Genomic DNA, 25,189 nt, shown 5'->3' on the forward strand with positions numbered 1-25,189 from the left:
CACATTATTAAAAACACCTCCCATCAACATTATTAAAAACACCTCACCCCCACATTATTAAAAACACCTCACCCCCACATTATTAAAAACACCTCCTAGCAACATTATTAAAAACACCTCACCCCCACATTATTAAAAACACCTCACCCCCACATTATTAAAAACACCTTACCCCCACATTATTAAAAACACCTCCTAGCAACATTATTAAAAACACCTCACCCCACATTATTAAAAACACCTCACCCCCACATTATTAAAAACACCTCCCAGCAACATTATTAAGAAACACCTCACCCCCACATTATTAAAAACACCTCAGCCCCACATTATTAAAAACACCTCCCAGCAACATTATTAAACACACCGCATCCCCACATTCTTAAGAACATCTCATTCCCACATTATTAAGAAACACCTCCCAGCAACATTATTAAAAACACCTCACTGCAAGATTATTAAGAAACACCTCACCCCCACATTATTAAAAACACCTCACCCCACATTATTAAAAACACCTCCAAACAACATTATTAAGAAACACCTCACCCCCACATCATTAAAAACACATCCCAACAACATTATTGAAAACACCTCACTGCCACATTATTAAAAACACCTCACCCCCACATTATTAAAAACACCCTACCCCCACATTATTAAAAACACCTCACCCCCACATTATTAAAAACACCTCACCCCACATTATTAAAAAACACCTCACCCCCACATTATTAAAAACACCTCACCCCCACATTATTAAAAACACCTCACCCCCACATTATTAAAAACACCTTACCCCCACATTATTAAAAACACCTCCCAGCAACATTATTAAAAACACCTCACCCCCACATTATTAAAAACACCTCCCAGCAACATTATTAAAAACACCTCACCCCCACATTATTAAAAACACCTCACCCCCACATTATTAAAAACACCTCCTAGCAACATTATTAAAAACACCTCACCCCCACATTATTAAAAACACCTCACCCCCACATTATTAAAAACACCTCACCCCCACATTATTAAAAACACCTCCGAGCAACATTATTAAAAACACCTCACCCCCACATTATTAAAAACACCTCACCCCCACATTATTAAAAACACCTCACCCCCACATTATTAAAAACACCTCCTATCAACATTATTAAAAAAACCTCACCCCCACATTATTAAAAACACCTCCTAGCAACATTATTAAAAACACCTCACCCCACATTATTAAAAACACCTCACCCCCACATTATTAAAAACACCTCACCCCCACATTATTAAAAACACCTCCTAGCAACATTATTAAAAACACCTCACCCCCACATTATTAAAAACACCTCACCCCCACATTATTAAAAACACCTCACCCCCACATTATTAAAAACACCTCACCCCCACATTATTAAAAACACCTCACCCCCACATTATTAAAAACACCTCACCCCCACATTATTAAAAACACCTCACCCCCACATTATTAAAAACACCTCACTGCCACATTATTAAAAACACCTCACCCCCACATTATTAAAAACACCTCCTAGCAACATTATTAAAAACACCTCACACCCACATTATTAAAAACACCTCACCCCCACATTATTAAAAACACCTCACTGCCACATTATTAAAAACACCTCACCGCGACATTATTAAAAACACCTCCCAGCAACATTATTAAGAAACACCTCACCCCCACATTATTAAAAACACCTCATCCCCACATTATTAAAAACACCTCATCCCCACATTATTAAGAAACACCTCCCAGCAACATTATTAAAAACACCTCACTGCAAGATTATTAAGAAACACCTCACCCCCACATTATTAAAAACACCTCACCCCCACATTATTAAAAACACCTCCCAGCAACATTATTAAGAAACACCTCACCCCCACATTATTAAAAACACCTCCCAGCAACATTATTAAAAACACCTCACCCCCACATTATTAAAAACACCTCCCATCAACATTATTAAAAACACCTCCTTGCAACATTATTAAAAACACCTCACCCCCACATTATTAAAAACACCTCACCCCCACATTATTAAAAACACCTCCCAGCAACATTATTAAAAACACCTCACCCCCACATTATTAAAAACACCTTACCCCCACATTATTAAAAACACCTCCCAGCAACATTATTAAAAACACCTCACCCCCACATTATTAAAAACACCTCCCATCAACATTATTAAAAACACCTCCTTGCAACATTATTAAAAACACCTCACCCCCACATTATTAAAAACACCTCACCCCCACATTATTAAAAACACCTTACCCCCACATTATTAAAAACACCTCCCAGCAACATTATTAAGAAACACCTCACCCCCACATTATTAAAAACACCTCCCATCAACATTATTAAAAACACCTCCTAGTAAATAAGAACAGAGTTCAATTTGTTCGACCACATTATTAGCGTGGAACGACAATAATCAAACAAGTATTAAACAGGTTGAAACGCCCACAACATCCCTGCTCCGGCTCAGGCTGCGCATGCGCACTGGCGCAGGGGACCGTCGATATGTAGAAGTACCGTAAAGTACAATGTTCTCTATCTCTCTCCGAGTCTTTATTATGTTAATAGATAAAGGCTGAGAAAATATTAAGTTTAATGAATGAACAAAAGTTTATATCGCCCATCGTGTGACTATTCCATGGAGTAGTCTTTGTGCCAGGCAGGCACGCTGGTCGCTCTGGTGGATCGGCGTTGACCTATTACTGGTGCTGGTGGTGTTACATCGGGCCCCAGTGGGGATGGGGCTCTTGGGGTTTCAGGGGCCGATGGTGGCATCTGAAGGATCGCGCGCCTCGGTGTTCCTCGTCCTGGTGCTGCTGGCGTGTCTGAAACGGGTGTCGTCTTGCGCCGGGGTGTGCATACTGACGTCAGTGCCGGCGTGGGCCCCGTTGGCGTCGCAGATGTCACGGGTTCGCTGTCGAGGTCAGGCAGTTGCGGTGTGACAACGGGTGCAGGTACAGTGATGTGGGTTGCTCGATCATCATAGATAGACCAGGGTGGCAGCTGGTCATTGCGAACTGGGCTAAACTTGCGCAGGAATTTCCTGTTCCGAAGTGTGACTCTGCCCGAGCCGTCGATCTTGATCACGTATTGGTCGTGTTGGCGTACCTCCACGATACTGCCTGTCTTGTCCCATTTTTTGGGGTGGAATCCTGTCTGGTTCTGTATGCGGACTAGGTCCCCTACAGCAAGTGGCGGAAGGCGTTTGGTGTGTTCTGCCCAGGTGTCGGCTGTGCGGATATGACGTTTGCGGAGGGCCTCCTCCCTCGCTTTCAGGGTCTCATGCCAAGTGTCGTGCGGTCTGTACTTCCCGGGGATAATTGGGATGAAATCGCGTATCGGGCGGCCGAAGACACACATTGCCGGGGAGATCTTCGTGTCAGGGTCAGGCGTGTTACGATATTGTAGTATCGCTCTCTGCACAGCGTCAGTGTCAAGTTCTCCCTGCGGGCTGGTGTTGTCTGTGATAAGTCGTTTCATTGTCTTAACTCCAATCTCCACGCGACAGTTGCTGTGAGGGAAGGCCACCGATGACAAGCGGTGGTGTACGCCCCATCTGTGCAGGAATGACCTGGTCTCGGTGGAGGTGAACTCCGGTCCCCCATCCGACGCGAGCTCTTCTGGTGTCCCGTACGTCACGAAGACGCGACGTAAGTGGTTTGTGAGTCCGGCGGCGCCACCCGTCGACTTTGAGATGATCGGCCAGTTCGAGTATCTGTCCACCGTCACAAGGTAGTGTGCACCCCTGTGTACAAAGAAGTCCGAGCACACTGCCTGAAAGGGGTAAACGACCGGGATAGGTGGAGTTGGTGGTGCTCCAGGCTGTGATGGTGCCATCCCGTGGCAGTGTTCGCAGTTTTTCCGAGTGGCGCTGATGTCGGCCGACATGCCTGGCCAGAATACAGAGGATTCTGCGCGGGCGGTCATCATTGATACGCCCTGGTGGGCAGCGTGTAGGGCGCTCAGCACATCGCCGCGGAGTGAGGGTGGTATGACTACTCGGTCCTTGTATAGGATCACTCCATCTGTCGATGTAATGTTCTCGCGGTACTGGTGATAGTCGCGAATTGTCTCTGGCATCTCGATTTTTGAGTCTGGGATGCCGTTCATTGTCATTCCCTCCAATATGTGCATATCGCCATCGCTGCTGGTGGCTTCCCTGGCGCGATCCCATGTTACTGATCGCAATGATTCGAGGCCCGTGGCGCACCATGCCAGGTTGTCCTCCTCGACGTCGTCGTCATACTCCGGCTCAGTTTGGCGTAGGAGAGACAGGACGTCGGTTTGCGTGCTTGGTTGGAGGTGGGTCGCTATGGTGGCATTGTCATCTGGAAGGTTCATGAGTGGAGGTCGCGTGGTGCCGACCGGCCTGCGCGACATGGCATCTGCCGCCTTGTTCTTCATGCCCGGGATATGTATGATGCGGAAGCGATAACGCAGGGTCTTCTCCTTGAGGTTCCTGAGGCGGGGGTTGGGTATGTCATCAAGCGCTCTGTCCGAAAGGAGTTTCAGCAGTGGTTTGTGGTCCACCGCATCGATCAGGTTCTCGCAACCCAGTACGAAGTAGCGCGCCTTGTCCAAGGCATCCGCGACTGCGAGAGCCTCGCCCTCTATGGGCGCGTATCTGGATTCTGCCGCATGTGTAAATCTGCTGCCGACCAGGGTTATTTTCCATCCATCAGTGCAGCAGAATGGTCTAACAGGCACGCATCGGCAGTGCTTTTGAAGCAACCAGAATCCGATTCCCTCCTTCGACCAGTCCGTGGCGATGCATGTTGGCTTAGTTTTGTCAAATATGCGGACACCGTGTTCGATTTCTTGTACGATCATGTCTTTCGACTCGCGGAATATGTCCTCTAACTCCATGGACCACTGGAAGCGTTCTCCACTTTTCAGGAGCTTCCGGAATGGCTGCATTCGTTCGGCCATACTAAAGGCGTATGCCACCTGGTTGACAAGCCCGAACCACGATCTGACGTCGGTGATGTTACGCGGTTGTGGGAAATCGTGGATTGCTTCCAGGTAGCGGCTGCACGGTCGCACGTCGGTCATGGTGATGGTGAAGCCCGCGAAGTCCACCGTGGGTGCGCTGAAGACAAACTTCTCCGGGTTGAGGATGATTCCATTCCGGCCGCATATATCCAGCCATTGGACCGCCTGGAAGTAGCTCCCCTCAATCGTGTCTGACCATAGTAGCGTGTCATCTACGCACTTGGTCTTGTTACCAATGTCCGCGACGATCTCATCGTATCGTTGTGAGTAACCGTCCCCCGATGCCATATACCCTTGTGGGGCAGATAGGTACCGGTAGCGCCCCCATGGAGTGATGAAGGTCATTTTGTGGCGGTCGTCCTCGTGTAGGCGGACGCTATGGTAACCGTTCCATGCGTCGAATACTGTCTTGCGCTTCCCGTTAGGTACGCGTCTCGCCTGGTGGAACGGGGATTGGGTGTGGTGGGTCTCACAGAGCGCATGCTTGTTCAAGGCCTGAAAGTCGACGGTGCGTCGCGGCTTGCCATTCTTTTTCGCGCAAATTACCATGCGGTGACACCATGTCACCGGCGTGCCGACGGGTACTTCCTCCAACACGCCGAGCCGAACGTCCTGGTCGAGGCCTGCTTTTACCTCATCTTGCCAATGTATGGCCACAGAAATGGGAGTGTGATGGGCAACCGGTGTCGCGTTCTCACTGAGCATAAGACGTAGTGGCGGGCCGGTCATTCTCGGTAGTGGCTGGTGTGGGCACGTGTTGAATGTGCTCTGAGCATACATCCTGAGTAAATGTGACTGTAGTGCCTCTCTGTTGGCCTCGGTCGCTGGCATGGGGAGTGCGGTCGGCTTGGTCGGCGGCTCCGCGCGTCGCGGGCAGTCGCACAATTCCGAGGTCGTCAGATTCACCTCTCCGAGTGTCGGGAATCTGTCCGAGATCATTCCCAGGTCCATGCAGGCCGCGCGGGAGAGGAATATGCGGTCCGAAGAGTCCGTCACGTACGCGATTTGGCGCGTCTCCAATCTCCGAGCGTCGTCACTGTTACCGGCAAATCTGACTACCACGGCTCCGAGGATACGAATTCCTTTGTTGTTTGCGGCCTTCATGGTCATGGATACAGGTATGAGGTCCTCAGTACTCAGGCCCATTTGTTGGACGACTTTAATGCCGATCAGGCAGCTCTGGCACCCCGTGTCTGCCATAGCGGGTAGGGTTACCGCGCGGGTGTGTTTCAGGAGGTTAAAACCCAGCGCTTTGTAATCCTCGCGCTTGTTGGTGAGAGTGAGGTTGACGTATGGCTGCGGGTCGGATATGCGTTTCATCCACTTATCGCACATATCATCGTACAGGTGGTGAGCGAGGGGAAGCGCGCGCATTTCGTCCTCTGTGCTGGCCATGGTGACCGTGCGTAGCTCGACGAAGGCTGCCGTCTGCTCGTCGTACATCCCGTCGGTCTCCTTAGATGGGGGTCTTGCCGATCAGCCGCCCAGGCACGCCTTGTCGAGGTGATTCTGGCGGTCACACTTCCGGCACTTTTTACCGTATCCGGGGCACTCGGCGCGTCTGGCGCGCCATTGAGGCGTTTTGCCGTGGCCCACCTTGCCGCAGTAGATGCATACTCCTTCGGGCTTGGCCTTCCGTTTTTCCGGCCTGGCTCCTACTCTGGCACGGACGTCCTGTTGCTTTCCCCGCCGATACGAACTACTGATCGCGTCCGTGCTCTGAGTGTCAAGCAGGCGCGATGCCGAGCGTTTTCCAGACTCTTTGGCCTCGATATACTCTATCATGTCCTTTAATGGCATGTCCTGGTTCTTCTCACCGAGTAGGTCAAGTTGTATTGCTTGGTCCGCGATGCCACGGGCAACCACGTTGCGCAATATCTCTTCCGTGAAGTCGTTGACCTGATCGCACCCCGCCTTGGTGCACTTCATTTCATACTTGCACGTGTCCGCCTGCCCCTTGATGCGGGCGTGGAACGACCGGACGGGCTCCTCGTGTCCCTGCCGCATGTTAGACAGGGCCACTCGAGCTACCATCGTGTTCTCCGTCCGGACGGCGAGCGCCTTCATGGCGGCGAGGACGTCTTCTTCATCACTGCCCACGAGGCTCCAACACGCCGCGCGAGTGAGGTCCTTTCTCAGCTCCTCCTCACAGCACTCCAGTAGCTGCGCGACTATGTCGGGTCCGACAAGCTTAGTACCTGTTTTGTATTCGCCTCAGCGGGTTATGAAGTACGACCAGGCCTCGCCCGTTCCGGCCAGTGCTATGGAGGGACGCTTGAGTTTCTCCATCTTGGCATTCGAGCTCGCCGCCCTGGGGGCGGCGACGTGCACAGTGGCGTGTATACTCAACATGGCGGCCACCACTGCCGCCTCTGCGTGTGTAGCCATATAGTCACAACCCTCAATCGGGCACTCTGCTTCCACGGGCGCCATAGGAACAGTTATTCTGGAGTAAACGTTCTATTTTCGGTGATGCACACGTGTGTACAGTGTCCTGGGGGCGAAGATTGGGTACAGTACCCGAGAAATCCAAACTCACTGTCGACGTTCTCGTGGTCCGTTTTCACCCAGTCGTGTCCTCCTCAGCACCAACGATCTTTACTCGACTGCATCAAGTTGTTTGATTATAAATAAGAACAGGGTTCAATTTGTTCGACCACTTTATTAGCGTGGAACGACAATAATCAAACAAGTATTGAACAGGTTGAAACACCCACAACATCCCTGGCTCCGGCTCAGGCTGCACATGCGCACTGGCACAGGGGACCGTCGATATGTAGAAGTACCGTAAAGTACAATGTTCTCTACCTAGCAACATTATTAAAAACACCTCACCCCCACATTATTAAAAACACCTCACCCCCACATTATTAAAAACACCTCATCCCCACATTATTAAAAACACCTCACCCCCACATTATTAAAAAACACCTCATCCTCACATTATTAAAAAACACCTCACCCCCACATTATTAAAAAACACCTCACCCCCACATTATTAAAAACACCTCACCCCCACATTATTAAAAACACCTCACCCCCACATTATTAAAAACACCTCACCCCCACATTGTTAAAAACACCTCACCCCCACATTATTAAAAACACCTCACCCCCACATTATTAAAAACACCTCACCGCCACATAATTAAAAACACCTCACCCCCACATTATTAAAAACACCTCACCCCACATTATTAAAAACACCTCATCCCCACATTATTAAAAACACCTCATCCCCACATTATTAAAAACACCTCACCCCCACATTATTAAAAACACCTCACCCCCACATTATTAAAAACACCTCACCCCCACATTATTAAAAACACCTCACCCCCACATTATTAAAAACACCTCACCCCCACATTATTAAAAACACCTCACCCCCACATTATTAAAAACACCTCACCCCCACATTATTAAAAACACCTCATCCCCACATTATTAAAAACACCTCACCCCCACATTATTAAAAACACCTCACCCCCACATTATTAAAAACACCTCACCCCACATTATTAAAAACACCTCATCCCCACATTATTAAAAACACCTCATCCCCACATTATTAAAAACACCTCACCCCCACATTATTAAAAACACCTCACCCCCACATTATTAAAAACACCTCATCCCCACATTATTAAAAACACCTCATCCCCACATTATTAAAAACACCTCACCCCCACATTATTAAAAACACCTTACCCCACATTATTAAAAACACCTTACCCCACATTATTAAAAACACCTCATCCCCACATTATTAAAAACAGCTCATCCCCACATTATTAAAAACACCTCATCACATTATTAAAAACACCTCATCCCCACATTATTAAAAACACCTCATCCCCACATTATTAAAAACACCTCATCCCCACATTATTAAAAACACCTCATCCCCACATTATTAAAAACACCTCACCCCCACATTATTAAAAACATCTCACCCCCACATTATTAAAAACATCTCACTGCCACATTATTAAAAACACCTCACCCCCACATTATTAAAAACACCTCACCCCCACATTATTAAAAACACCTCACTTCCACATTATTAAAAACACCTCACCCCCACATTATTAAAAACACCTCACTTCCACATTATTAAAAACACCTCACTTCCACATTATTAAAAACACCTCACTTCCACATTATTAAAAACACCTCACTGCCACATTATTAAAAACATCTCACTGCCACATTATTAAAAACACCTCACCCCCACATTATTAAAAACACCTCACTTCCACATTATTAAAAACACCTCACTTCCACATTATTAAAAACACCTCACTGCCACATTATTAAAAACATCTCACTGCCACATTATTAAAAACACCTCACCCCCACATTATTTGAACGACACATGAGGGACTTCATCTCAAAAAGTGTTCCTTCTGGAAGTGGGAGCAAGTGCAGGAAGCCACACACGTCAAGAGAAGCCTCGTCGCCGTCACGCAAGAAATTGAGATCTTTGAAAAAAACAGAGAAAACACGGCGAGTTGATTTACGTTGGATACGCTAAACAACGAAATCGATTACATGAACAAAGACTAATGCTGTTATAAAGTTTCCATGGTGTAATAATAATTATAATAATAATTTGATATAATTATAATAATGATATTATTATAATTATTATTACAAGCAAAGTACCCACCCTCTGGGCAGTCTTGTTCTTCTGATGCATAAATTTATTTGGGTGGTGTATAGGCATAAACATACCTACTACTTATAATTCAAAACACCTTATGACACTGGAAAACAGGGAGATGGGAAGAATGTACTGCAAATGGTGGAGACTTGCAAGACCCTCCCCCACCTGGAGGCAGCACTACATGATACACATTTACAGAGAATCTGCTCTTCTCCCTCCCCACCCCACCCCCACCCAAGAAAAAAATAAAACACTCCTCTACACTAATTGGGGTTATTGTGATCCTCCGCAGCAAGTATGGATGTAATCAGCCCAGAACTTTAAGCCGCTGTCACACCTTGACGATTTAGCCAGCGTATGCCGATTTATGAAAAATTTGTCTAAAACACTGGCACACGTCAAATACGTTATGGGTATGTTTTGTATACGTTCAGACCACCTTGAAAAACACTGCCATACGTCGTAGTACGCTGGCTTTAAACGTTGTACTTTTGGGTTGTCCTCAAATTTTTGCATGCTTGAAATTTTACGACATATGCCGGCGTACGACTCACATGTTCCGCTACGCTGGCCATAAGTTGTAGGCACGTTATGCGATCGTTGACACACATAACTTGTAAGTTACTCATAAGTCGAAACACGTCGAGGTAATGTTTAGCGTACCCGAAACATGTTTCTAACTGATGAGTAACGTTTTGTAAGCACGCTACACGAACGTTGTTCACACTTCGCAACACGTTACTTGAAAGTTCCTCATACGTCGAAACACGTCAAAGTAATGTTAAGGGTACCCGTGACTTATTTATAACCTATGAGTAACATGCTTGGGAATTATTTGTAAAGCATGTCCTACGCACAAATACGTATGAAAACGTATTTGACGTCTTCAGGACGACCACAGAACTTACTGAACGCGTTTCTAACTTAAGGCCCGGTCACACCTTGACGTTTTAGCCAACGTATGCCGATTTTTGAATTTTTTTTCTAAAACGCTGGCACACGTTGAATACGTTATGGGTAAGTTTTGATAACATTGAGAGCACGCTGAAAAACACTGCCATACGTCGTTGTACGCTGGCTTTAAACGTTGTACTTTTCGGTTGTCCTCAAATTTTTTCATGCTTGAAATTTCACGACGTATGCCGGCGTATGACTCACACGTTCCGCTACGCTGGCCACAAGTTGTATGCACGGTCTGCGATCGTTGACAGACGTCAACACATGCTACTTGTAAGTTAATCATAAGTTGAGACACGCCGAGGTAATGTTTAGCGTACCCGAAACTTATTTCTAACCTATGATTAACGTGTTGTTGGCACGTTACGCGATAGTGCCACACATCGACAGACGTTACTTTTAAGTTACTCATGGGCTGAAAGACGTCGGTATAATGGATCGTCCTGACGTCAGCGTCCACGGCCACGGCCAGGACACTTATTTGCAGCATTCTTCAAACTTTTCTTCGGCATGACGAGGATGTTCACACTTCGATGTCTAGCTTGGCTATGATTCCAATTGTCCATCGGCAGCGTCTATTTAAAATAGTCGAGTTTGAGCATTTTAACACGTTCAGAAGAAACGCTTCAAATTTCCAAACCCCAGCGTCAAAAAACAAAGGCGAGTGACAGCAATTTAAATCGTTCATTGTAAACAATGAAAATAGCTGAGTTGTACCGTTTAAAAGTCGTTGAGTGTAAAAAAAATCGAATTGTTGAGCGCAAGCGTCTACTTTCTATAGTGGGGTTTGAGCGATTTAGCACGTTCAATAGAAACGTTTAAAATTTCCGAGCGCCAGCGTCAAAAAACAAAGGTGAGTGACAGCAATTTAAATCGTTCATTGTAAACAATGAAACTAGCTGAGTTGTACCGTTTAAAAGTCGTTGAGTGTAAAAAAAATCCAATTGTTAAGCGCAAGCGTCTACTTTCAATAGTGGAGATGCAGCCATTTAAATCGTTGAGTGGCAGCCTATGAACCTACCCGTGGACACGCGGACGCAAGGAAGATCCATCATAACCCACACCCTCCCCCTCACACTCACCTACTACTGCCAACATGAACAAACTACTACTAATACTAATACTAATACTGATACTGATACTGATACTGATACTGCTGACATGGACATCGACTCAAAAATGACTCGAAAACACTGTTGGGTTCCCCTTTTATGAGCAGCATTTTTATATAGCAATTCCCAAAACCGCTGGGAACACGTCTTTATATGGCAGTTGTAACCTAGAAACACGTTCATTTATTTTTTTTTTGTCGACCGGAAGACGTCATTGGAATACGTCTACATACGTCGATGTGTGTTGGGACTACGTAAAGAATTGGTTCAAAGCACGTCAAACATAAGTTAGAAATAAGTTTTGCGTAAAAAAGACATTACCGCGACGTGTTTCGACTTATGAGTAACTTATAAGTAGCGTTTTTGGACGTGTGTAAGCGTCCACATATCATGTGTAAAACTTATCCCCATCGCATGCGGAACGTGTGTCATACGCGAGTACGTTGTAAAATTTTCAGCATGCTTGAAATTTCACGACGTATGAGACGTACCATGGAATATGACAGCGTACTTCATTGTTTTTCAACGTGCTCCTAACATATACACAACTTACCCAGACCGTAGTCGACGTGTGCCAGCGTTTTAGACACTTTTTCATAGGTCGGCATACGCTGGCTAAATCGTCAAGGTGTGACTGCGATGTTGACACTTCCAATTTTCAGGCGGTTATGATTTAAATCGGCGTGCAGCAGGTTTTTAACAGAGAACGCCACGAGTTCGTCGGCGATACGTGCAGCGCGCTCTGCCTAAGTTAAACTATCGTTGGGCATAGGTTGTGAACGCCGACAACAGGCTAAGCATTCGTTGGTACAAGTTATCTATAACACAACAAAACGTTCTGTGCCCATTACCAATATGTTATGCATACGACCAACATGTTATGAATACGACCGAATCTTTTAAAAAAAAACATCAAAAGTTCAGCGTAAGCCAACGTTTTACAAACATTTTTATACGTTGCCATTGCTGGCTAAAACGTCAAGGTGTGACAGCGCCTTCAGGAGGAGGAGGAGGAGCCCGACAAACAAACCCACACAAACACGGGTCCATCAATTATCATGAGGGTTTTAGGAATAGCCAATACTGCGAGTGTGTGTGTGTGTGTGTGTGTGTGTGTGTGTGTGTGTGTGTGTGTGTGTGTGTGTGTGTGTGTGTGTGTGTGTGTGTGTGTGTGTGTGTGTGTGTGTGTGTGTGTGTGTGTGTGTGTGTGTGTGTGTGTGTGTGTGTGTGTGGTCATCTAACTTTCAACCTCATGAAAGATTTTTGGGGAGGTTACAAAGAAAGCAAGAAGATAAATAAAGCTCATTTAATGTATCCTTTAATATTATCAAATGAAAATACAATTAAAAATAAATCAGAAACATAAAATCGACTTTGTTTTATAATTGCAATGCAATTGTGGCAAGGAAATGAGTAAACCAGAAAAAAAAATCACATATAGATATTTGTATGACTGACAGGATGGCCTTGAGGTAGCCTGTGCACACCCACATAGAAGCTGTCTCACCTGGGTTTGAATCCTGACCCAGATATAAACTGTCATTCTGGTGTTTTATAAGCTGGGCGATTCATCAATGTGTGTACAGTCCTGTAGATGGACATTAAACTGGGCTTCCCGGCCGATGGCATTAGTTGGTGGACCTTGAAGATCCCACAGTATCTTTCGTGAAGCGGACGTGAGCTATCAGCAGCCCCCGGAACAAATTACAAATTCCTCCCCTATCTACTGCTGGGAAAGAAACGGCAAGCCACCTTGTATAAGAAACGCTTGCGAAGAAACTGTTTTGGCAACACCGACACCAACAGAGTATGGTCGTCTTATTCTTCTTCTTCTTCTTATTATTATTATTTCAGCTGCAGGGTAGCATCATTGTCTGACGGCACAGGTGTGCCATACCCTCTGTGTATTAGGGCAGGAATTTGCAATTTATTCAGTGCCAGCGAAAACTCATCAACTCTTTGTGAAGGTCACTAAAGATCCCACAGTGTCCACCAACGAATGCTGGCAGATGGGACACCCATTGGAGGTCCATCCGAGGGACAGCATACACATTGATAAATCATGCCGTGAAACACAGGGCTGACAGTTTATAGCTGGGCCAAGTTCCGACCCAGGTTGGACAGCTTAGAGGCGAGTGTGTATACCTCGAGGTCATCCTGTTAGCCCCACAGAGTATGCCACATCACAATCAATCAATACAAGTGTGCATGTATATTGAATATCAAGAAGACAGTCTTTCAACAGAGAGAAGAAAAAAAAAGTGTGTATGAAATATTACAAGAAACAACTCTTATACACTACTCCAATAAAGAACCACGTATTTGTTCCACAAATTAAACGAATCTCCAGTTCCGGGTTCCTTTGGAGCCTGACGCCATTGCCATTTTCTTTACTCAGCGAGGCTGTCATGTGAAGCTCAGCATACCTGTCCTGCTATCGTCTTGTTTAACAATTTTTTGTCAATTGTTGGTGCAACGTGTTCGCAAGTTGAGTGGCATCACGTATGCTTTCGTAGTGGGTTCATGTGTGTCCTCGTCAAGGCCATGTTCAGATCTGTTACCGTGCTTTTTCAGTTTCCTCCTTCCCTGATCATTCATTCTCATTGCAGTCAGTTAATTGACACTCCCTCCCACACTGTCCCAACCCCCAGTGTCTCGCCCCTCCATTCGTCTCAAGTTGTTGGGGGGGGAAGAAAGAAAGTATAATTGTGACAAAGTAAAGTGATTAATTTGATGAAGCAAATAATTTTACAGCAATTTTTTTTTTTCATCAACAAACATGTATGGACTTTCACTTAAATGAGGAAAGTAAATGTTGAAATTTTGGAGGTTTATAAAGTTCGGAAAGGAAACTTATAATATGCAAAATAATAAGGACCACACAGCAAATGGGCCATCAAGCTCATCTAACGAGAGAATGCAGACAATAGCTCCATTGGAAGGGGGAACACAATGGTCGAGTTGGATTCGGCTGCAATTTGGTTGAGAGTCTGCAGATATCGCAGCTGGAGAGCCGAAGGAGCCTCGGAGATCACTTGAGCCGCCTCGCGGAGGGCTCGTGAAGCTTGCACCTCACCTTCAGCCGCTGCCACCTGCCACACACAACCAAAGTTGGAGCAACGGTTTACGCCACTGGCATTTCTTCCAACAACTGATGAAATGTTAATGAAATTGATGACGACATCAGTGAATAAAAGTGAACGATAAAGCTGCAGACCTTGGCCCTGGCCTCTCTGGTGGCCTCAGCCTCGGCCGCCATTGCTCTTTGCAACTCCAAAGGCAGACGGACATCCTTCAATTCCACCCGTTCAACACGGATTCCCCACGGACGTGTTGCTTCCAAAAGTATGTTCTAGAACAATGAACACAAAAAAATAATGAAGCAAAAAAGAGGGGCTACGAAGACGTTTGAGGCCGAGGAAGCAGAAAGGCACACAAACCTCCATGCGATCAGCCATCTCTTCACGATCTGTGAGAATTTCAGAGAGGGTCTTTATCCCCAGAGCGTTCCTCAGCGTTGTCATTGCAAGGAGTTTCGTAGAAGCATCGGCATTCTCAACACTCACCACAGCCATTGTTGGCTCTACGATACGATAGTAAACCACCGCATCTACAGAAACAGTCACCGAGTCCCTTGTCAGGATCTGATGAAGGAGACAAACGCAAGTGCGAGAGTGAGATGACTGTGGACGCACAGGCATGTAAAGCAGTCAGTGTGAAGGTAAAAAGGACACATTTAGAAATGAAAACCAAACGCTTGATGGTGAAAGACTCTTTACCTCCTGTGGAGGAATTTGGAACGAGATGGTACGGAGATCCATTTTGCGCATCGTGTCCGTGCAAGGCAACACAAAAAATATGCCTGAACAAAAGGAAGAGCAGGGGCACACGGCGTAACAACAAATAAAGAAACAAGGTCGAGGAGGAAGACAAATAGACAGACACCAAGATGTGAGTAATGCATGATGGATGGGTGGCAGGTGGAATGCCAAGTGCAGGTAAGAGTTAAATCAGATAGGTGAAGTACAGAAATAGTCTATTGGAGGAAACTCACCAGGACCCTTGGCACGTCCAGAAACTATGCGCCCCAAGCGGAAAATCACAGCTCTTTCATACTCATTCACCATCTGTATAATTTGATTAAATGAAGTGGAATGTGAAGACTTCCAAACAGCCATCAATTTAGTGTACAAACACAAGTTTAGTATTTAAAAAAAAACATTAAAAAAAAACAATTTTATTCAAAACCACAAATCAAAAGCTGCATCAGATTCATGGTCTTATAGAATAATATTCATATTTCAAAATTGTCAATAACAAATTTTTGCTCAAATTCCATCTATTCCTGCTCCGTAATGCTTTGGGAGAGCGAGAGTTGTTTTTTTTCTTCATGAATCAGATTTCCCTCGTCCTTGTTTTTAGGAACCATCCATAATATAAAAGGAGCTCAGTCTCGGCATGCCTGCGTCCATCCATCAGCAATCCATCCGATAGCAGATACCACTAATCAAGCAATAACGGTAACCCCAATCTGCAAGCAGCATGACGTAATTGAGTAAGGTGAGGATAGATGGGCCGGTTTCAATTTACATTAAAAGAAAATCTCTTATTCTTCTTCACTTATAATAATGGTGAGTCTCATTCAATCCTGCTTCTCAGATCGATTAGATTCAAAAAACACTTGCGACATTCAATACTTTTATCTTTTTTTTTTCCAATATTTCCATTTTATTCACGTCACCCCACCAAACAGTGTTTCTGATTGTACACTTTTACACCACCATTTAAAGCATCACAAAGCAGGTCGCTCGACTTGCAACAGGTGAGAAAATGATTTGGAGGGGGGGGGGAGCAGCTGATATTTCAACAATTTATTCGCATGATTTTTAAAGGGTGAAAGTTAATTTTTTTTTCTCTGAAAAACCTGTCGGTCAAAACACTCTACCATCTATTTATTACGTAAGCAAAAACGGCAAAATTTCCCTCTTCCCATCAGAACTGTATTCTGAAATTGATAGATTAACTTAAAGGCTTTTCCCGTCACTGAGGATGGATACTTTTGCTAGTTTTTGCCGTCACTTGGAATGAGTACTCTTCCGAGTTTATTCTACAACTCAAATGGTTTTCTTTGTGGCCAAATCGAGAATAAATACCTTGATGGTGGAACGGTGGAATAAATACCTTGATGCAGAACCAGATGGTTAGAGGGAACGTGACCAAAACAAGGAGTGAAGAAATGATGATCAGTACATAATCACAGGCAGATAACCCACGATGTGAAGCTGCACAGGAACGGATGGGAGATAGGAAGGTGGAAGGGGTAGGGAGAGATGAAAGCTAAGGTGAGAAAGATGACCCACCCAATTAACACTCCGTCATAAGCATTGACCCAGCAAACAAATTTGGGGACCAGACATCAAACACCAGGCAATGGAATAGCTCACAGCACCTGACAAGATGAAATCGAATCAGAATGCTAAAATCAACAACACATCATCCCAGCCAGAGCTTTTCCATAAGCTGTGCTTAGTAAAGCAGCATCTGGCTGAGTACATTACATTAGGTTTATCATTATTGGATTCCGTCATGAATATATAAGATCCAATAGCTCAAGATCGATTTCATTGATGCCATTGAAGTACAATGCCATCAAAAAGCAAATGCAAGGCTTTTTAAAGGGATATAGTTAAAAAGCAAGCAATTTGATGGCTGCTGTGGAGTATCTTGAGTACTTTGCATATCAGCTGATCAAAGCAAAGCAAAGTCTCCCATTGTCTGCAGGACAGTTGTCTCCCAAAGCAAAGTCCACCAGTTAGATTATATTGAGTCCCTGGTGTCTACCAGTCATATTATTCTGTCATCTTCTGACACAATCAAAGCAAATTCTCATTGCCCCTGTTGTCTAACTACTGGGTCAAAGCCAATTTACCAGCAGGTTTAATTTGAGTCTCCCTGTTGTGACTGTTTGCTACGTCCTTGGACATCATGCGAATTGCCATCCTCGAGTGTCCCGTACATTTACCTTTACTTGCCATTTTGTAAATGTTCTTTTAAAACTTTGGCGGTGCCCTTTGTGTTAATCATTGCACCCTACATCCCTTTCTACTTTGTACACAGGTATTCTGTTGTGTTAATCGTTTGAGTTCCACGTGGTCTGGAACTTTCCACCTGATCTCCATGCTCTGCTCATCTTCCTCCCTCTAATTCCTCTCCTCAGACAAATTAATTAAATAAATTTGAGAGAAAAAAAAAAACTGCAAAAACACTTTTTGTCCTCGAATTGACCCTTATTTATTAATTCAGTCTCATTATTCACATACTTCGCTGTGCAATTTGAAAGGCTCTGCTCCATATTTGAGTTTCCCATTCCCATTTCCCTGTCCTCTACTTCCCTTGCTTTAAACAGCATTTCCTTGTTCACTGTCCAACTCAGGTCGCAATGTTTGCGATAACGAGCTCAAACATGGACAACAAAAGTGCAAACATGGTTGTTACAAATGCTTGCATCCAGGTGAAGCCTATTTCTGCCCTCTGTTACCACCCTCATCCACAAGTTAAAACCTGCTCGTTTGCCCACTATCAACCCTCCCTCCCACTCTCATATCCCTCCTATGACATATTTGTCCCACTCTTCCTTCCCCGTCCCAAATGCACCAATAGCCTCAGTCTCGGTCCCACGTCTCTCCCCAACTATGGGTCTCCAACTTCATCGGGCTTCAAACAAGTATCGAAAATCTCGCTATATTGGTCACCTCTGCATCACCTGACATTATCTGTCTGACAAATCTCTCTCACACAGGATCATCAAGACTAATCTGTCCTGCCTGGCTACTCCTCCCCATCTCTCATCCTGATGGTGGTGATAAATTCTTTCCTTTCAGAGCATTTCTGGCATCATCTCTCTCTCTCCCAAAAAAACCTCTCGTTTCTGTGTGTGGCCGATCGACCTCCAGTTTTGACAACTACATCAAAAGAGGCTCTGTCTTCCGACTGCTTCCCAGAGTTCAGACCCTATCCTCACACCCCAGTTCTAAATGTCTAATCAATTAAGATTTCAACTGCCAAAATGTCAATTTAGTCATGTCAAACTTCCCCTCAAGCTTGTCCTGCTCCTCCTCTCCTCATGCTATTGTGAAAGAGTTTGTCTCATTATCGTCTTCAGAGAGCTGCCAAGGAACAAACAAGCATGGCAGTTCATCAAGGAAGATTCCTCTGGTGTGAAATCCCTTAGGCCCAATGCAGGGAAGTGTGAGCCACGGTGTTTCAGGGAACCCTCATTGTAGAAAGTGATCAGTGTGCCTAAATAGTTTACTAAACAAAATTTTGGACGAGATATTCTAAACAAGCATTTGAAAATCTATTAAAATATATATATATATATATATATATATATATATATATATATATATATATATATACATACATATATACATATATATATATATATATATATATATATATATATATATATATATATATACATACATATATACATATATATATACATACATGGTCTTCGTGGTCTATATCGAGTCCTTCATGTGCTCACTCTGGGAAATTTGTAATGAAGTTGTCAATAAGGGCCTGTTTTTTATTTTCACATTTGTAAATTAATGATATTTCTTGTAGGGCTGACATAATTATTTCCATTGTTTATGCTAGTCTTGGTTCCCAGTCTGACAAATAGCCCCAATATTATTTGAAAATAGAATTGGATCAGCTCAAAAAGGGTATATCCATGTGAACTGACGGAAAACGTCGAAATTGACCATTTTCACACTCGAAGGCTCTTATTGGTGCCTATAAATTCCCTTGAGTCCAATCCGATAGAAAATAAATGTTGTTTCTAATGATATTGCTTGAAAGTTTCTTCGTGTAATAGTAAACTTTCATGCTCGGTACCATCAGGATTAGGGAACTGATATGACTCGGCTCGCAAATTGGGTTTGGCCAGTGAAAATCTCCACCGGTCCTTCACATTTTGCATTTCAGTCAATAGTTTAGACTAATAACATGGCAATTAAATTGTTGTTGGTTATATACTCAAATACAATGGGAGTGATTAATCTGACCAAGTATCATTCCCTTATTCCCCCTATTAGTGAAAATTTCATCCGATGAAAATTTCTCCACCGGTCCGTCACATTTTCAGAAAAGTGATTTTTCTGTGTAATTCATGTTATTTTCCATAATAAATGCTTTTGATTATATTACTAAGCTTACTGATAGCATTGATGCAGTATTTTATTCTGGTTATCATTTCTGGACAATTTTGGGTTTTTGACCCTTCGAATGACAGTCATCGATGAGGTGACAGTCATTTTAAACAATGGTTCACATAGCATTATGAAACAATGGTACAAGCTATAAAACCCCGAAACTATAATGTTTTTGTCCTGGACCAATCATTAGAGCTGACTTTGCTGTTGTTTGAGCTGAAAACTTGCATGTCAGCCTGACCAAATCAAAAAATCCTACCCTATTTTGAAAATGATGACATTTTGTGATGACCAATCCTTTTCATAAACTTTTTTTTTTGTAAAATGTTCAGTGAATCTTGGATTTTTTTATGCTGCAACAACTTCACTGTACATGAAAATTGATTTTTTTCACGACTTGTGAAACAATTTGGCTCACACTTAGCTGCTTTGACCCCTTATCGTCCCCAGATTGGTCCATTTTTTCTCATTGGCTCCTGGAATTTCTTCAAAAGACTGCCTTCCCTCCTTCACAAGTTCATCCCTTCAACATCCTGACCCTGGGACACTGAGGAAAGTGGCAATGCAGTTTCTAAAAATATATATATAATAACAACAATCATCATCATCATCATAATCATAATATTGCATTCTCAACCTGTCAGGCAAAGTCAACTGATAGGAACCCAGGGTGCTTTCACATAACACACAACCAATGTGTACTAGTCCTTCACCGAGTCAGCATCCAACCTCAATCTCACCTGTAGTTAATCCTCTCAACTCTCATAATCCTCCAAATCCTGTTAACAGCTGGTCAAATATCTCCAGTATACATTCACTCCAAGAGGAATGAGTCATGTTGGAGAATGTTCTAAAAAAAGTGGAATATCTTCATTCCTAAATTATGAGAAAGGATTATCTTCATATTTTTCATACCCTCAATGCCACCTCTGAGTTTATGTACATTTCAAAAACTTAAAACGATGCGTTGAAAACTGAACAACATACGTTTTCATTACATTGAAAATACTTATGATTAATATTTGAAATCTTTGATTAATTTTTGGTTTTTTACCTAAATTAGGTGGCCCAAAAGTCAGTCAGCCACAGGGTTCATCTTTATATACAATAAAATAAAATAAAATTTTTTTTAAAAAGAAGTAAAAATAGAGAGATCAAATCTCAAATAAAAAATAACCAAGCAAGGTATGAATGACATCACAATCCTCTTATGAATTAGCATCACATCTTTTTTAAATTTTACTTTTTTGTGGGATTGTAACAGAACGTCAAAAGATGTCATGATGCTAATCCACAAGAGGATTGCGGTGTCGGATTGTAGCATTTTTGTTCAATCCACTGTGGATTACCACATTTGCGAAATGATGTGATGATCATTAAAAATAAATAAATAAACAAACAACAAAATGCTTAATGTTTTATATATTTTGTAATGGATTAAATCCTTTCTCATAACGCAGAGGAAAGCAAATCATGGTCTTTCATTTAAAAAAAAAAAAAAAAAATTGGTTTTCGCCTGACTTTTGAAGCCTTTAAACAAACTGATGGACATTTAATTCACACGAAAATGGGCTTGGTCATGAAATACCTGAGTGTGTAATGAATTAGTTGGGAGGCTGGGGAAATTCCACAGAGATATTTATTACATATACAAAGTAGATGTACATTTTCGTACTAAACGCCACCTCTGAGTTTATGTACGTTTTAAAAACTTAAAACAATCCGTTGAAAACTGAGCAAGGTACTTTTGCATGACAATGAAAATACTTGTGAATAATATTCCTTCAAAATCCTTCCTATCCAGACCTCTCTTGAATTTTATATATATATATATATATATATATATATATATATATATATATATATATATATATATATATATATATATATATATATATCCTTTTGTCATCATTTTGAATGTAATGTATGCTGTCGAGATGTCCAGGCAAGTGTTCAGTTACCAAGCAGCGAGCTAGATAGACCGGGAGCCCGCGGGGCTGAGCTCAACCGAAGAGGGGAACAATTGCCATCCTCATGGTAAGATGCCAGATGATATTCTCACCTCAGAAGTCTGCGTCTGCTGGGACACTGCTGCTGGGTTGGCATTCTGTGGTCAATATCCGTATCGCATAATCGGCGCTAGCTCAACCTGGCAGTGGAACAGCCCCAAGTGGGTTTCTGATATTATTCATATAGCTTGTAACACGGTATAAACAATGACAGACGATTTCGCCGCTGGAATACTGGTGACTGACGCCAATTAGATGCCGTGAAAATCATGCTCGCTCAACCGAACAGCAGAATGGCTAAAACCAACGCAGAATGCTAGTAAGGGGTCCCCCGAGTACAAAAGGAGCACTGTCAGCCAACTTTGTCGCTGGGCCCCCCAGGACAGACACTCCCCAATTCGGGACCCTTTGGTTGCGCTAGCTCAACCAAACAGCGGAACGGCTAAAACCAACGCAGAATTGTAGTACCAGGTCCCCTGAGTACAAAAGGAGCACTGACAGACAACTTGGTCGCTGGGCCCCCAGGACAGACACTCCCTAGTGGAGCGTTCCATGTCAAGTGCACACATTTTCAGCAAAATTTTGACACATCGTCTTAGATTTCACTCTATTTTTGTGCAAGTTTTTGTATCCACGGGAAAACATTATGTGTCAATTTTCAGACCTGGGGGCCAATCAGGGCCCATTTTAGACCCCCCCCCCCAAATTTGGGCACCCCTGGTTGACCCACAATCTTCCAGTGGCCATATTGCAGGTTGTAGTGGTCCGATTTGGATGATCTTGGTATCAAAATGCTCGTAAAAGCGAGATCTTTCGAATCGCGTGAAGTAAAATCACTCCGAAACAGCAATTCAGTCATAGTTTGGGGCGCCCTTTGACCTTGGGCCCTCACTCCCCAGCCAAACTGATGGTCCCGATTTTTTCGTGTGAGAATACCCCTTCATGTACTCCAACACCTCAGCATAAATGAAAATGGGATCTCAATGGGTTCAAGTGTGATGATGGTTTTATTGTTCGGGGACTCGGGTGCTGGACACACAATACGCCACAATACATAGCACAATATTTGAACACAAGATTACCAATACAATATATCAGTATATTGTACATAAATTTTCCACATGCACATGCAGGAACTGGAAGCGATAATAGTACGAGTAAGAGTTTTTCCTCGCATATTATCGTCAAGATTTTTTGCCAATCATCGTTTTATTTGACAGCTGTGTTTCTTTTTTACTGATTGTGTAGGTTCTACCTGTAGCAGTTTTTGGTTCTTCAGAAAGAAGTATATCAGAAATGTCTAAAATGCAGTGATCTTCAATGTCAGGAAAAAATAAACTATTTGCGGGCCCATTTGGATTAAGAAAATTCACTTTCACTTCGCGAGTGTCCTGAAAGGCTTCCATGATGCAGGCAAGCCACCATTTTCCATCAGGGTGCACTGTGACATAACCTGAGAGTTTCTCGTTAAAAGTTGGTGTAGATTTTTAAATAGCTGACTCGATACAGTGTTCCTCGCTAAGGCTGAATTCGCGTATTTGAAGAGCAGTTTAAAGAAATAGGGATGAAAGCATGAAGTTTTTGAGTTCCAGCTATGGTTTTGGCAGTTTTTAACCTTTCTTACAGATTTCGTTCTTTCTAGTCATATGCCTCTTGGATCCCGTAACCGAACTTAATTTCATTCAAACCATTTTTAGCAAAGGCGAAAATATATTTTGGAGAAATAATTTGACTGCCGTAAGGTCTACGCAGGCTCTCACATGTTGCTTCTCATTTGACTGTACCTCCCACGCCATCTGAAGGGCCCTTGCCATGACTTGTGGCAAAAAATGCCATTCTGCATCAATACCATACTCCGATTTGTGACGACATAGGTTTATGAAGGCTTTGCAATTCTTATATTGGCCAGCGCAACCATCTGAGAAATAGTAAAGTTTCTTTACATTTCCAAAGCTAGATTTCAAGTGTTCAATGAGCATTCTTTGGAAGAGGTGGACTGAGACAACGTCGTGAGTATTGCATTCTGATATAATCGTGAACGAATCATGGTTTAATTTGCCATCGTCCGATTTGAAATAGTAAACCCAGGGGTGAATTGTTGCTTGAGAGCAGTTCCAATGGAATCCTTGGGCCGCATCCTTTACGACAAACGAATAGTTCTCTGAGAAGTCTCCAATAATGACAAATTCTCCTTCACCAATTTCGTCTTTCTTATTTTTCAGAAACTGAGATTGGGCCTTGGCAATGAAGTCGTGTCTCACCAATTTTACCGCGCGTTCACAGAATTGATGAATGAATTCTTCCAAAGGCAGGACCATGGAGCTCAGTTCAGATATGTCGGTGGATGTCCACCGTTAAAACTGAATTTCATCAATATCCTCTCGTTCATAAGCACTCAGTATCTCAGTTTTGAAGTCTTCAATTGATGGGCAACTTTCACAAGTTCTGAAATACCATGCTGGTTGTGCTGGGTTACAAACTATGGGTGCTATCACATGATAATGGCGAGGAAGTTCGGCTATCTGAGGCATTTTGGAACCAAACATCATGAGTTTCACATTTTGATGGATCGTACATACACATGCACTGTGTGTACCGCCTGAACCGGCCAGGACACACTCTGAGGGACAGAGCATGGCGAACTTCGCGAATCCAACTTTCAAGCCAAGGTTCTTCTCTTTGAATTTCTAAAACAGTCCCTTGAGATTGTTTAGTACCAGGCACTTTTGAATTTTGTCTTTTCCATGTTCATTCCTGAAGCCTGGTGTTGGCTTAGTGGTTAGGGTGGCGGCTTGGGATCCAAGGGTCCTGAGGTCAAGCCCCGTTGGCTGCTGAATTAACACCAGGGGGTTGACTCAGCCTGTCATCCTTCCGAGGTCGGCGAAATGAGTGCCAGTGTACTGGTCCCGGTGTATGCCCCGGTTAGAATAGGTGTACCATATCCCTGTGTGTCGTAAGAGGCGACCAGGGTTGGCGTCAGGAAGGGCATCTGGCCATAAAACATTGCCTCAAGAAAAAGCCAAACCCCTGCACAGCAGGGAAAAATGGCTGTAAAAACGGTCATTTTCATGTTCATTCCTGACCACCACACAGTCCTTTTTCCCAGCATTATTCGGCTGACCTCATCACTTCGGTAAAATTCGGTTACGGCGGATTTCACTTCGTCAGGCAATATTTTACCCTGT

At 43.6% G+C, this 25,189-nt stretch overlaps 1 protein-coding gene across 2 annotated transcripts in view; it reads right to left on the reverse strand.

The window, feature by feature from the left end:
* Positions 1-13,077: 13,077 nt before the first annotated feature.
* LOC147010419 (stomatin-like) overlaps positions 13,078-25,189 on the reverse strand; it is a 38,297-nt gene continuing 26,185 nt past the window's right edge. For both annotated transcript variants that reach the window (XM_085859905.1, XM_085859903.1), the window contains exons 3-8: positions 16,958-17,058; positions 15,831-15,903; positions 15,556-15,638; positions 15,217-15,420; positions 14,994-15,128; positions 13,078-14,868 (exon numbers count right to left, since the gene is read on the reverse strand). In XM_085859905.1, the coding sequence (XP_085716031.1) occupies positions 14,683-14,868; positions 14,994-15,128; positions 15,217-15,420; positions 15,556-15,638; positions 15,831-15,903; positions 16,958-17,058 (782 nt within the window). In that variant the 3' untranslated portion in view covers positions 13,078-14,682. The remainder of the gene's footprint in view (positions 14,869-14,993; positions 15,129-15,216; positions 15,421-15,555; positions 15,639-15,830; positions 15,904-16,957; positions 17,059-25,189) is intronic.

This window comes from Eptatretus burgeri, chromosome 16, assembly GCF_056783735.1.
Source record: "Eptatretus burgeri isolate ZD-2024b chromosome 16, Ebu_testis_v1, whole genome shotgun sequence".
Classification (NCBI taxonomy): Eukaryota; Metazoa; Chordata; class Myxini; order Myxiniformes; family Myxinidae; genus Eptatretus; species Eptatretus burgeri.